This window comes from Cordyceps javanica, chromosome 3 (assembly GCF_051103115.1).
Source record: "Cordyceps javanica chromosome 3, complete sequence".
NCBI lineage: Eukaryota > Fungi > Ascomycota > Sordariomycetes > Hypocreales > Cordycipitaceae > Cordyceps > Cordyceps javanica.
Genome location: NC_139297.1, coordinates 2,618,139 through 2,631,505, shown reverse-complemented (window position 1 = coordinate 2,631,505; position 13,367 = coordinate 2,618,139). Strand labels below are relative to the sequence as shown.

General features: G+C 54.9%; 5 protein-coding genes across 5 annotated transcripts; 1 reads left to right on the top strand and 4 right to left on the bottom strand.

Annotated features, from left to right (window-relative positions):
• Positions 1 to 44: 44 nt before the first annotated feature.
• Positions 45 to 973, bottom strand: V2A60_005004 (uncharacterized protein; the record flags this gene model as incomplete). Its single annotated transcript, XM_083256318.1, has 2 exons — positions 45 to 892; positions 952 to 973. The coding sequence occupies 2 exons, from the start codon at positions 971 to 973 to the stop codon at positions 45 to 47; spliced, it is 870 nt and encodes a 289-aa protein (XP_083112444.1).
• Positions 974 to 1,222: 249 nt separating this feature from the next.
• V2A60_005003 (T6SS phospholipase effector Tle1-like catalytic domain-containing protein) lies at positions 1,223 to 2,009 on the bottom strand (the record flags this gene model as incomplete). Its single annotated transcript, XM_083256317.1, has 2 exons — positions 1,223 to 1,651; positions 1,722 to 2,009. The coding sequence occupies 2 exons, from the start codon at positions 2,007 to 2,009 to the stop codon at positions 1,223 to 1,225; spliced, it is 717 nt and encodes a 238-aa protein (XP_083112443.1).
• Positions 2,010 to 4,531: 2,522 nt separating this feature from the next.
• On the bottom strand, positions 4,532 to 5,830 carry V2A60_005002 (YgfZ/GcvT domain-containing protein; the record flags this gene model as incomplete). The annotated part of the gene is made up of 1 exon (XM_083256316.1): positions 4,532 to 5,830. The coding sequence occupies one exon, from the start codon at positions 5,828 to 5,830 to the stop codon at positions 4,532 to 4,534; it is 1,299 nt and encodes a 432-aa protein (XP_083112442.1).
• Positions 5,831 to 8,193: 2,363 nt separating this feature from the next.
• Positions 8,194 to 8,907, top strand: V2A60_005001 (uncharacterized protein; the record flags this gene model as incomplete). The annotated part of the gene is made up of 1 exon (XM_083256315.1): positions 8,194 to 8,907. One exon carries the CDS (start codon positions 8,194 to 8,196, stop codon positions 8,905 to 8,907), a length of 714 nt encoding a protein of 237 aa, XP_083112441.1.
• A 2,714-nt stretch (positions 8,908 to 11,621) lies between these two features.
• On the bottom strand, positions 11,622 to 12,404 carry V2A60_005000 (uncharacterized protein; the record flags this gene model as incomplete). The annotated part of the gene is made up of 1 exon (XM_083256314.1): positions 11,622 to 12,404. One exon carries the CDS (start codon positions 12,402 to 12,404, stop codon positions 11,622 to 11,624), a length of 783 nt encoding a protein of 260 aa, XP_083112440.1.
• Between the last annotated feature and the right edge of the window lie 963 nt (positions 12,405 to 13,367).

Sequence of the window (13,367 nt, the reverse complement as noted above, 5' to 3'; positions counted from 1 at the left end):
TCCCTATGATATCGTCTAGTCTCTAATGGTATCGAAAGAATCACTTATTTTACCGCTGGTGTTTCCGTCTCCGTTTCCGAGTCTTGTTCCGGCCCCTTGGTGCTCGCCAGCGGCAGGCCCGTCGTCCCTTTGGCCTCGGCAAAGGCATAGATGTTTGGCGTGCCGCCCACCTGGTTCAGGAGGAACCGCTCGTACGGGCCCAGCGGCTCCTCCACCAGCACCCGCTGCCTCTTGTCCGTCGGCGCGTCCTTGTCCGGCCCCGCGTACTCCCAGATCCAGCGCTCGCCGTCCTCCGCGTTCGGCTTGCGGCCCCCCTCGCCACCGGCCGCAGCCGCCGCCGTCGTGTCCGCCGTCGTCGTGTCCGCCCGCGGCGAGACGGCCCGCGCGACAGCGTCGTGGTTGGCCGGGTCCCAGAGCGGATCGCGCGGGACGGGGTCCGGGTAGCGCGTCGCGGTCCTCCGCAGCCGCCAGCCGGCCAGCGTCGCCGCCTTCCACTCGCCCTTGTCGTTGACGTCGAGGCCGCGGCACGCCAGGCGGACGCGCGCCGAGCTGTGGACGCGCTCGTTGGTGTCGACCAGGAAGGGCCCCCGGCGGTCGTCGCCCGTGCCCGGGTCCACCCGGCGGTACTGGCCCGGCGTCCGCGTCGTCCGCCCCGTGACCCAGTCGACGACGCTGGCGGACTTTTGGATGGCGCCCATGCCCCACGGCCGGACGGGCGCGTTGGCGCGGAAGATTGCGTCGACGGCCCACTGCGGCGCGGCTCCGCGCGTGCTGCCGGCGGCGGCGACCTGCGCGGCCTTGGCCTCGTATTGGCGGATCTGGAGCCGGATCATGCGCAGGGCGGACGGCGCGTGGAATTCCACGCCGACCGAAGCCATCTGATCCATCATCCCTGCCTGGCTGTTAGTGCAAGGGGACACATGCCGTCAAGCAGATGATGGCGTCACTTACACGCAAGAGTGATGTTTGCCATGCCCACGTCTTCAACTCCGCCACCGCAGTTTCCGTGCGTACCTGGAAACCATACTTGCCGTAGATCGGTTGTCAATTTGTTCTCTGGTCGTCGTTCCCATACTGCCGGTGAGTACGGCGACCTGCTTTCGTCCAGAGCCAGGGCTTGAAAGGCGTGCTCGATGCGGTCAGAGAGGTCCGTGTCATGCCATTTGAACGTAGGCGTAGGTTAGCTTCATTGCTCCAGTGTAAGTGCATCAATAGGGGAGACTTATTCGTTGTTCTTGGCGCGGATGCCAAGCGCGTCTAGCCAGCCGATTCTGGGGATGCCTAGGCTGCCCACAGTGTCCCAAACACCGATAGCCTTGACCTTGATGAGCTCGCCACTTCCCTGGGTCACACGTGTGAGACCCATCTTCTCGAGTCTTTGGCGATACACATCCGCGGCGCTGTCGCCCTTGGGTTTGTCTCCGAAGGGGGTCTGGGGGAAAGGGTCATCGTAGTCGTCGTCTTTCCAGTGCTGCATATCCTTGAAGACAGGCACGAAAGACTCCATGCCCTCGCGGGTAAGCAAGCCGAGGTTGCCTATGATCCCAGCGACGGATCGTACTGTGAAGGCACCGCGAGACCATCCGATGAGTATTATCTCATCACCATCCATATAATTGGCGCATAGAAAGGCGTACGCTTCGCGGACGCGCTGCAAAAAGTACAAGTAGATGCTTAGAGGCGCAACTCCCCAAACTTGGACATGATTGGGGCAAACATACCTGCGTCAGACCCAAGCCAAAGGCGCCGCCAGTCAGTGTATCGATTGTGTTACTGCCTGTGCCTACGCCCGACTCGTAGTTGATAATTTGCAAAGTGCCGTCACTGCAGCGGCGCTTGAAGCAGCGCGAGATCCGGGTCACGTTGGAAGCCACTTGCACAGTGGCGTGATCTTTGAGCGTTGCCTTGTTGAAGCCATCGTCGCTGTCGAACCAAGTACCGTCGCAGCAAAGAATGATGCGCTTCTTTGCGCTCTTGTCAGGCGGTGGTGGTTCGGTAGTAGCTGGCATGGTTGGCAATGGTGCTGAATGAAAAGAAGAAGCAATGCACAGGCGCCACGAGGAGAGGCTCGAGATAGAAGAGACCTGGTTAGTGAAGCTTAAAATGGACACCTGATCTACGTGATCATAGAAGGCAATGGTACAAAGGACTAATCAATCCGAGATCACTAGTGGACATCAATACTACGCTACGCTTCCGAGCCTGGACCTATATATATTCAACACGGGGCATTTGTCTCTACCATAGCACACTAAAACGACAACAGTCACCGGATCAATCACACAAGCGTTTCCCATTTCAGGCTGTTGTTAGCCTCGAAAAACACTGCCCTGACAGGAACGGCCCGTTGTGGCAGGCTGCGCTTCAGGCTGCCCAATAAACTTATAGCGCGCCGCCACGGTCCCCCAATAGCCTTGGCGATCTCGCCCCCGAGTTGCCCATCCCAAGGTTAAATGTCCAGCCTGGTGCATGGGTCAGTCTGCGGGTTCTGAGGGCCCCCTTTTCGCAGCAGGACGCAACAGGAGCAAATGCCATTCTATGACGTGCTGCCTCCTTGCCCCAGTTTACAAGCTCCCAGATGATCTCGGCCGACGCCCTCATCCGTGCATTGAGGCAATCTTGCTAGTCTACTATTCTGTTAATTAAGCGGCAAAGCATATTGGAATATGGTTGAGCGATCTAGTCCTTGGCGCTGCGTTGGTTGTGGCGCTGCCTTCCACGACTCGAGAGCGGCTGGAATATGCCTTGCCCACCACGGGAACTCAAATCAGGCGCAGCCCAGGAATACGTTTGACAACAGTTTGAGGGCAACAATGCGGCCTTACCCGCTTTCTTGACCCCGAATCATATTTCCGTAGTGGGAGTGTGACCGTGTGTCCCCGCGGCTGTCCAATGAAGGCGGTCCAGGTCGGTGCATGACGCATCGGCGATCCTCCCGCCCGCTTGTACCCGCCGCAGAGGCGCGCAATTGCTGGCATGTACAAAATTCTCGCGAGCTGTCCAGTTTGTGCATCTATGGAGCAGAGAGAAGCTGCATTTCAAACTCTCAAGTATTCGCTGTCTGGTACGAGGCGTGCTACGGCTCTCAGCTGCCAAGCACGCGGCGCCTGGTTCAGGTCAGCTCTGCCATGGTCTGTATTAGACTTGGCTGAAAAGCAGCTGTCGATCCTGCCCGTGGCGGCTGAGACGGGCAGCCCGTGCTGACACGGTCGAGACGGTCTGTCAGCCTCGCGCCTACACATGTACAAGAGTGTGTGTGGCTGTGCCACTTCTGTGCAAACGCTTCGATTTTAACGTTGGCTCGACGATTTGAACATGACGAGCGCGAAAAAAAAAAATGGTGCTTTTTTTGTCTATTGATCTGTCAGTTGAGACAGCAGAGGCGCATGAAGGAGCGGTCATGTGGGATCGTTGGCAAAACACCAAAGCCGCGTCTCTCGATACCCAAGATGGTCTAGAAAATGTCAAGGATAAACGCATAGTACGACTCGGTAAGCATAAGCGATGCAGTTCAATCATGCGAATTGCTCTCTTGTACACATCCCCAGACTCGCCAATCGTGTTGAAATGGCGAGCGGCTTTCAGCGCAATGACATGTGGAAACCGCGAATTCAGAACGGCATCACTGCTATTCGCCATCAGAGGTTCGGGCATGTAGTACTTGATTGAATTAGACGAGAAAAACAGACATACAAAAACACACTTATAGGTTGTTTCCTATTGGGAGAAGAAAGATGACAACTGAGTCGGCTGGATGCTCTACCCATGTTGTTCTCGATGCGCCAAACCTTCCCAAGTATATGTATCATGGCAGCACGGATATAATGTCACAACGACAACCCTTTGAATCACTAACGATACAAATTCTGATTCGTCCTGGCGAAAGCCTACCCACGGCGAGCATTGATGCGCCCGTCGGTGAGGCCTCCCTCGCCTTGGTTGCCAGGATCACGAGCAAAGGCCGAGTTGCAAAGACCATTCGCAGTAGCGTCAACACGATTGTCCCGTGATGGTGTAACAGAATGCTATTCAGTGGTCGGCGCTTTAACTTGGTTGGTGAGAAGCTCTTTTTCTTTTCCGAGCCCAGACGTATAAACGCGCGATCGCTGATCCGCCTATTCGTAGATGGCTTTGAGAGGCTTGCGTGAACGACAATTTCTATTTCACCAGATGTGAATGAAGATTGTCTGTCAGAAAAGTCAGAGATACAAGGATGGATCCTCGTCTCATCATCTAGCAACGCCGCGGCCGCGTATTCCTCGACTGGTAGCTGCTGGCAACTATGATACTAGCGAACCGACTATCTGACCCGCGAGTCGGAAAGAAACACCAACAAAACAGTTAGTTACTTGGAAAAGCAGAGGAATCACAGCGGTTGTGCACCAGCATGTCTCCGTGGCCAGTCCTAATCGGGGCAGTGTTGTAGGCAAGTGTTGTTGCATTGTGCGTGGTCTCTATAGACGTTGTACAGTAATTTACAGAATCTCGACGTGCACACCTATTCCCTCCCTCGCTCCCTGTCCCGGCCCTTTTACTTCTTCTGCTGGGCCTCCTCCATGGCGGCCCGCAGCCAGTCGGGCACAAAGGCCTTGACCTTGACGCTGTTCTTGACGTCGCCGTCGTCGGCGCCCCACTCGAGCACAAACTCGTCGTCCGGGCTGTACGTGGCGGCGGCCTGCTCGCCCGGCAGGACCACGTCCGTCATGACCTCGAGCCTGCACAGGGCGAGGCCGATGTTGCCGACGCCCTTGAGCCACTTGCCGGCGCTGCGGCCGCGCTTGCCGAAGCGGCCGATGCTCGTTTCGGCGGGGACCGACGCCGCGGCCACGGCCGCCGTCGTCACCGAGGACGCGCCGTCCGGGTCGTACGCGAGCGCGGCGGGCGCCGGGCGGTCGGCGTCGTAGAGGACGCACGGCAGGACGCGCTTGCGGACGACGCCGCGGTGCTTGGTGCGGATGGTCAGCTCCTGGCCGACGTAGCAGCCCTTGTGGAAGTCGACGCCGCCCATGTGCTCCATGTTGCTCTCGAGCGGCAGCGCCTGCTCGCGCAGCAGCTCGTCCTGGCCCTCGGGCACGCCCTGCAGGTACCGGCGGACCGTGTACGCGTCCTCGTCCACGCGCTCGGCGTCCACGCGCGGCGCGCCGCCGCCGAGCTGCAAGATGCGGTACCCCATGGCGGGTGCGCGCGGGTCGCGCAGCGTCATGATGCCGTCCCCGGGCGCGCCGGGCGGCAGCAGCAGTCTGCTCCGCGTCGTCGCGCCAGCATTGCCACCGTCCTCGTCGTCCCAGGCCTGCCAGACCGACACCTCCTCCGGGGCCAGGCTGCGCACGCTGACCTTGGCGCGCAGCTTGTAGCGCTTGATGTACTTTTCGAGGCGGGCCGCCTGCGAGGCGTCGGCCTCGACGAGGAACCCGTCGCCCGAGTCGAGGGCGGGCAGCCCGCCCGCGCCGCCGCGGAACGGGTAGATGAAGGTGTCGTGCATGACGCGGCCCGTGGCGTTGAGGAAGCCGGCGTAGAAGCCTTCGGTCCGGGGCTCCGGTGATGTCGTCGTCGTCGTCGACTGCGGGCCTCGGCCGCGGACGTGGCCGTTGGCTGTGGCCACGTTCTGGGTGACGATGCCCTGCAGGAACTTGGTGGCATCGGCGCCGGCCACGGCGAGGACGCGACGCGAGGAGAGCTCGGCCAGCCCGGCGGCGGGAGGCTTGGGCGGCGCCTTGCCGATCGCTGCCGTCGTCGTGGCTAGTCGTCGGCGACAGGACCGGCAGACACCAGTAGCCGTCGCCGTCGCCGCCGCTGCCGCCGCCGAGCAAGGGCGTCGGAGCGGTTGCATGGTCGGAGAGAGAATGGAGGGAACTCGCGAGAACGCAAAGCCTGGATTAAATTCGAAACCGGTGGATTGGGGCTGGAAGGTTTGTCGTCGGACTTTACGATATGCCTTCTCGGAGCACAGGCGGGGAAAAGGGACGAGCTTTGGAAGCTTTTTTTTTCCCCTTCTTCTTGGGCCCGTTGAGGTCCTTTTTTTGCGGAGCTTGCTGCGGATTTAGGCGATGGCGGCGGTAAGTACCTAGCTTAGTTGCGGAGATGCGCACCGCTACGCCTGTAAACGGTACCTAGAGCCGCCTCCTAAACTCCAGTACATCGGACATGAAACAAAATGGTTGGCATTTACTCTACATCCAATTGTTTGACAAGAGAAAAAAAAAAGAAAAAACATCATCCAGGCTAAACTAGAACTAGGCTACGCACGTCGCTCGGCGATTAGGTGCTTTGCTCAAGTGTGAGAGGTCAGCACAGCATACTAGCCAAGTCCGCGGACGTTCGGAGGATGTTTGCTGGGCACGAGTCTATGACGTTTCGGATCTGGCCAATGTGCAAAAAACCGCCAACACCGCCGCGGCCAAGATCTTGGTCTTGACGCTATACTCGAGGATCGGTACCAAGTCTGCGGCGCAGACTCGAGACAGAAAAGAAAATCACGTCGGGCATGGAGGCATGGCATGGCATGGCATGCCTGGCACTGCGCAAGAATGGCCCAGCAGCCGGCGAGCGATCTCGGACGGTGGTGGGGTGACGTGGCTATCGATGCGTGACGGCAAAGGCACTGGGGCGGGGAGAGCCTTGATGTGAGGATGATATCATGTGCGGTACTGATAGTAAACACTCGATCTGCGGATTTCTTGGATTACATCAACGGGTACCTGTGTCGTCCTTTGTGGCTGGCACGGGTGACGCGGACCCTGCATCTCGTCAGGGGAACATGATGCAAAGATGATAAGGGTCTGATCTGATGTATGTACTAGTCACTTGGCAGATACGTGTCTGGACTCTCTGCTTCTGGGCAGAGATTGTCGAGGTGGTGCACGCTCTCTCTCATACGTGCTCCGTTCTTGGTGCTGAAGGGGCCAAGATCCTCGCCGCGTCACCGGCCACGGGCGGCAACCTTTCCTCCTAGGAGTTGTTTGTTTCTGACGGGGCCGGCACCAATCTGATACCGGCTGGCAGATAGATGCCATACTTACGTACCCCCACTAGTCTGTTGTGTCTTGCTCGGGTTCCGTCAACCGCGCGCATTGTGCAGTTGATTGTTGGGCCGGTTCTGGGCCATTCAGGACCAGTAAGTACTCGGTAATCGGCAGTAGCCTCCTACTGAGTAGGTAACATACCGGCACCGAGCATTTTTTCTTTTTTGTTGAACGCCGTTGCCGTGTCCACAGCTGCGAAGCCGTAAATAGTTGAACAAGGCCCGCCGCCCGTATTTGACGGTTTGGCTTGGCTGCGAAGGGCGGGATAGACGTGGCAGCGTCCGGCTGAGGCGGGCGGCCGCTTTGCGAGCAAGGGGGGGGAGGGAATAAGGCTTGGCCCGGTCAAGCAGCGAAGCAACGGTTGGTTGGTTACGCAAAGAAAGGGCGTGGGCTTTTTCTGTTTTATTTTTTTATTTTTTTTTTTTTTTTTTTGTACACGTAGCAAAGCTGAGGGCGTTTCGTGAGGGGGGTCCCTGAAGGAATGGGAAGGGGAACAAGATGATATGTCCCCCGCCGCAGGTCATCATGCGAGACCGACGAAAGCGAGGCCAATAAGGTGGCGGAGGCTTGTCACTTGCCCTTCTGCCTTTGAGGCTTGCCTGCTTGCCTCGTCCGGTTACACTCGTCATATCTTACCCAGTAGCGCGTTTTATCTCACACGAATACGCATGTCGATGGAGTGCGCCGTCCACCCCGCACCGGCGCGCCGGGTGCCGGGACCGGTACCTGGCAGCGGGTACGCCGCGCAGCGCCGTTGGGAACGACTCTCTAGTAAATGCAAGATGCGCTGCTGATGGCATCAAATCTGGCGGCTTTTCTTGACGTCGTTTTCCTCTGCGGCAAAAGCAGTGAGGGACTGGCGCTTCAGGAGCTCTTATCTCAGGTTGCCTGGTGCAGGTAAGTACTCTTTAAGGCAGGGCCGCCGCTAGCTGTGTTTATTAGCTGGTTCTGTTTCTTTTCCCTCCCTTTCTTGGCTTATTTTCGCTCCTCTCACCCTCTTCTTTCCCCTTCCTTCCCAGGGTTTTTTTTTTTTTTGAAAAAAGAAAAAAAAGACACACCTCTATATATATCATTGCACGTTTATATAGATTTGATACATCGTCAGGTCTTCTCTTACGGGAAAACTCTTGCTGCTGTTTTCCACTTCCCTTTTCTCCTTCAGATCCTCACCATGGATTTGGAACAGTTTATCCAGGCGCGGCAGAACGGCACCCGCAGACCGCGATCGCCATCCCAGCGTACCCCAGAATCTTCAAGGCATCTCAACACTGCGGATATCATTGAGGAAAGAATGCAAAATGACGGCCATCGCTCATGGGGTTTTGTAATCTATCGCACCACCTATGCGAGCGACCAAGACTGGGGGCGGTGTTTGAGCCGTATTCATGCGGCAACTCAAGAATGCTTCGAGTTTTACAATGGACGCGACGTTCTAGATCTTAGAAAAAGCACTGTCATGGACAATGTCCGTATTTTCGACGGCATGGACTCACATGCTGTACGAAAACACTTTCGCCAATGGGTTGCTGATCACCTTGTCGAAGAGCAGGGTCCGCAGTCCCAAACTACGTCTCATCTATCACCCCGGTATCGATTTGCAATTCAGATTGATGCCGAAGCACTCGAATCCATTGTCAATCAGCCTGACCTGACCGATCTCATGTTGCCTGCGGATCAGAGAGGATGGCTGAAATTGATTGACGCGGAATGGTATGCGGGACGTTGGTCTACGGACGAAGCTTATGAGGCCATTGAAGGGACTACAGAAGAGGATGTTGGGTGGATGAAGCAACCTTGGTCAGACGTACACGGAGACCTTTACACTGGCTGCTACGACCGTAACTTTTGGCCTGCATTCTATGTGCGCCCTCCGGCTCTTCCTTGAGCAAAAGGATGATTGCCATGAGCTTCGTTAGGATTTTTTTTTTTTTTTGGTTTCAGTGTATATTGTGTGGCGAATTTGTTTTCTTTTCTTCTTTCTGCAGATGATTATAGATAAGACCACTTGAAATTAGACCGCTACTTGGCTACTGCATCGGATAGCACCTCTTATCAGGTTCTCTACCACGCGTAAAGTGGCGTAGTGCCTATTGCCTGTTTGAGGAAGCCAACATTCTGCACTCGGTAGGCAGCAGCAGTTTGTGCTCCGTAAATTGACGTGTCTGAGATTACGGAACAAACAGTACGATGCGGCCGAGCCTCACACGTTACTCAACAGCACGGACACAATGCCAAGCATGACAGAAACGAGGGAAGATGCTAGAGACGAGTCGAATCAACTTCAACGGGGCCTAGTTGGCCAAGAGATGTTCTGCTTGAGTTGGCATGTGAAAGAACGATGGGTAGTGGGGCTCTGGTTGTTGAGATTTGCTTGTGAGCGAGATTTCGAACGGTGAGCGGGTTTCGTTGATTGGGGTGCAAGTCATGTTTCACATTCACAAGCCAAAGTTAATTCGACTGCCTACTGATAACTGGTAGAAGGCTTCTCTGTGATGCGACTGGGGCTGGTGCTATCAGGCACCTAGATTATTTTCAAGATGGTGCTGTTCCTTGGTTTATGGTGCCAAGATAGCTGCTGCCTGAGAGATGAAATATGACCTGTTATTATGACAGGGGCGAGGAATAATTGATGGTGTTTTTCTGATCTACTCAGTATTATTAAATGAATAGAGCCAAAAAAAAAGATTAGAGGGAGTCGTTGCGCCCCCAATTTCCCGCCTAAGCGGCAGATGTGAGATGGAGTTGCGGCAAGGATATATACAGCATTGATTTATTAACAAGCAATAAAAAACAAACAATATCGCAGGACTCAATGGTGAGATGGGCAAGTTTTTTTTTTTTTCCTGCAACCCAAGCATGGTTCAAAGCCCCCTCTCCCTCCTCCGCTCCCCCGCCCGGTCAAGTCCGTTTTCTCATTTCTGTGCATTTCTGTTGCCTACCAGGATCGTGACCAGGGGGAGAGAGAGATGTTGAAAAGGAGGGAGGCTAATACTTACTTATTAATCACGGACGCCAAAAGGAAAGTGGTAATCTCAACAAAAACAAAAAAGATGATCAAAAGCCCACGTGAAAGTTGCCAGACTACGGAGTACAGAGTATATCTTTAAAGAGTGATAAAAAAACGATAAAGGATCACGCGGCCATGCACGCAATTCACAGAGGTGCGCATGCAAAGTCACCGTGGTGGACGCGGAGCCACAAAAATTTCACGGTAAAAGGGTTGCCGGGCTGACAAACCGGGATGGCTGATGTGATCTGATTTTGAAAAAAAAAAAATTATAAATCGGGTGCCCGTGTTGAGTTGCGATCGGGCGGTGCGATGGGAGGGAAGCAAAAGGGAAAGGAAGAGAAAAAGTGGGGGCAGAAATGGAGCTGACGAATCCATTCAAAACAGAAAAAGCATGATGAACTAGCCTTTTATGGGTAATAAAAGTCAACCATCTCAAGTTGTGGTAGGTGGATCTGGCGTGTTTATGCTGTCTTTTTTTTTTTATCCTTCGCAGTTTACCGCAAAGTCCGGCCTACCGATTCGCTTTGATACCGAGTCCGGGATAAGTGGGGCCCGTTTCTTTTCCTTTTTTCCTTTTTTTTTTTTTGTTGCCGTTGCAGTTCCTGAAGGGAAGGGGGAGGGAAGGGGAAAAAAAGAAAACCAGAGACGAAAAGAAGAAAGAGAGAGGTGCAAAACAAAATAGTCCATCATAATGAGTGAGAATGGCCAAATCAAAAAGGAGTGGATGGGCGAATGTACTAGTAAGAGCAAGTATACCGCCCTGCATCAGAATGATTCATGGACACTTGTTTGGCCCTGATTACTCCTGGCTGCGGCAGGGCGTGAGAGAGCATGCATGCATGGATGGGCTGCGTGGCTGCCGCTTTCCGAGCCCGGAGCGGTCTGAACAAGGCCGTGCCATCGCTTGCTGGCTGGCTATCTAGGTACCTCCTGGTGCTCACTACTGGCTGGCTGGCTGGCTGGCTAACAAGGCTACGAGACGCCTTTCTTGGCTCGACTCACTTTGTTCGCCGAAATGCAAACAGATGTATTCGGACTATTTTCCAGGTTTGTTCATTTCACATAAGGCACGAATTGACTTTTTTGTTTAAATATGTATTTTGAAATGTTTTTGGTAATCTAGATGATTTGGGTTTTGTAAACTTCTTTTTTTTCCTGATTGGTTGCTTGTTGCTGTTCCCGAGTATGTCCCCCCTTTTTTTCCTTTCGCAGGAACATTACTCGTACTGTTGGCAGCCCCCCAGTGCCACTCGTTTACCGCCTCGGCGGGAGCGGTCTCACTGGTCAAGAACCGTCTGCGAAAAAAATCAAATCGTCTGCTCCTTCTGGTACAAGTTGTAAGAGTGGTGGTGTTGTATCCCCGTTCTATCCCAAATAAACAATGTGTGTAACAAAAAAAGACATCGTAAAAAAACTCCTGAACAATGAAAAAGAAAAGTGGTATCCATGCTTTGTTTTTTTGTTGCAGAAAACGCCATGCAAATGCCCCCCCAAGAAGATGATTGTAGCAAGCTCGCTCTTATTGCTTATACAAGATGATGGAAAAAAGGAAAGAGTAGAATGGTTGGAGTCGCGCCTCGTCTGCGTCTCTAGTAGACCATGATGGCCGAGACCAGACCGGTCGCGCTGCGACGGTTGTAATATTCTTCCTCTCCATATGCTTGTTGCTGCTGCTGCTCCTTGGCGTCGGGCATGGGTAGGGGCGCCTCGGCGGGCGAGGGCGGCATGGACTCGTCGTCGGACGAGTCCGAGTCGTGGTGGTCGATGAGGAGCTCGGGAGGCGAGCTGCTGTGGGAGGGCGTGCGGACGAGCTCGAGCTGTGCGTAGTCCTCCTCGTCATCGTCGTCCTCTTCCTCGTCGACCTGCTGCACGGTGACGGTCGGGACGACGGCGGTCATCCTGGCATCGCGCTCCTCTTCCTCCTCGTAGTCAAAGTCCGAGTCCGAGTCGGAATCGGACGAAGAAGCCTCGTACTCGGCCTCCTCCTCAACAGCCTCTTCGACGATGCGGTCCGCCCACTGAATGTGGCGCTTGTCGGACGTCTTGGTGGGAGTGGTCGTGTTGCGGACCGACTGGTTGAACCAGCGCTCCTGCTCGCGCTCGGCCTCGGCGAGCTCCATCATGAGCGAGTCGAGCAGGTTGGCGTGCCCGACGAGCAGGCGAAGATCGTGGTCGGGCTGGGCGGCCTCGCGCGAGAGCTTGGCGCGGGCCTTGTGCGCCAGGTAGTAGGTCTGGGTGACGGACATGCTTTTGCGCGAGGGAGCGGCAAAGACCTGGCGGGTGTGTGTAGATTTGGTGGTGGTGGTGGTGGTGGTGGCAGCAATGGGCTTGCTGTGGATGGGAGTTGGTTGGAGAGTTGCGGCGGTGGACATTGTGAAGAAAAAAAAAAAGAGGAAACAAAGAACCAGTGTGGAAGATGAGACACTATATAGGAATGGTGTGTATAAACTGTTCCCTTGATGTATGCTTTTTTTTTTTCGTCTTCTTCTTCGTCTTTCCTTGTGAGTCAGGCCCGGTTGCGGGTACCAGAGTGGGTTTCCGTTAGGCAGGGATTGGTGAGATGTGTGGATGGTCGTGGTGAAAGACGCAGGTATGAATGATGTGATTGTTTCGTAGTAGTCGAAGAGCGGTCTTGTTCTTCTTTGTCAATGCGGTTTGTTTTCGTTTGGCTGTGTTGTTGTTATCCGAGTGTGTCTAGAATGGAGAGGCCATGAGGTGAGAGGTGTGTGGGCATCGGGATTCTTTTTAATCTTGTTCCTCGAATCTTGGCCGCGCCGCCGGACGCCGTATTGCCGGGGACCCCCCGGGCCCAAGAGCCAAGGGCCAAGGGCCACGGAAAGTGTATACGTGGTGGACAAGGCAGAAGCACAGCCCAGCAGCCCAGCCCGCGGCGCTGGGCGGAGTTTGGCATTACGCGGACCCGAGCATAACGAAAGCAAAAAAAAAAAATTAGTATGATTAAAAATATAAAAAATAATAATAATAACGATGGAGTGGGGCACATCATATTTTGATGACAAGGCGTGCGCGCCGCCCGTGGACATTAACAATCCCCGGCGGGCCGCTGACAGATGTGACTCGTGGCCACTAACAAACTACCTAGCTGTCTTTGTACTGGTAGTACTGGGTGGTTGAGAGTGAGTACAGGAGAGCCCTTGTCGTCGGGCCCGAGAGTTTCGCTGCGATGACTCGAAACTCTGCCTATCCGCGCTAGTCCTGAAAGGGAGACCTCGCTCTCGCTCTTTGCTCGGATTTTGTCTTTTTAGCAAGCAAAGTCAGTCCATGACTGAAGTGGCTTTTTGATTACCTAGCAGACCACCGAAACTCTTGACCTC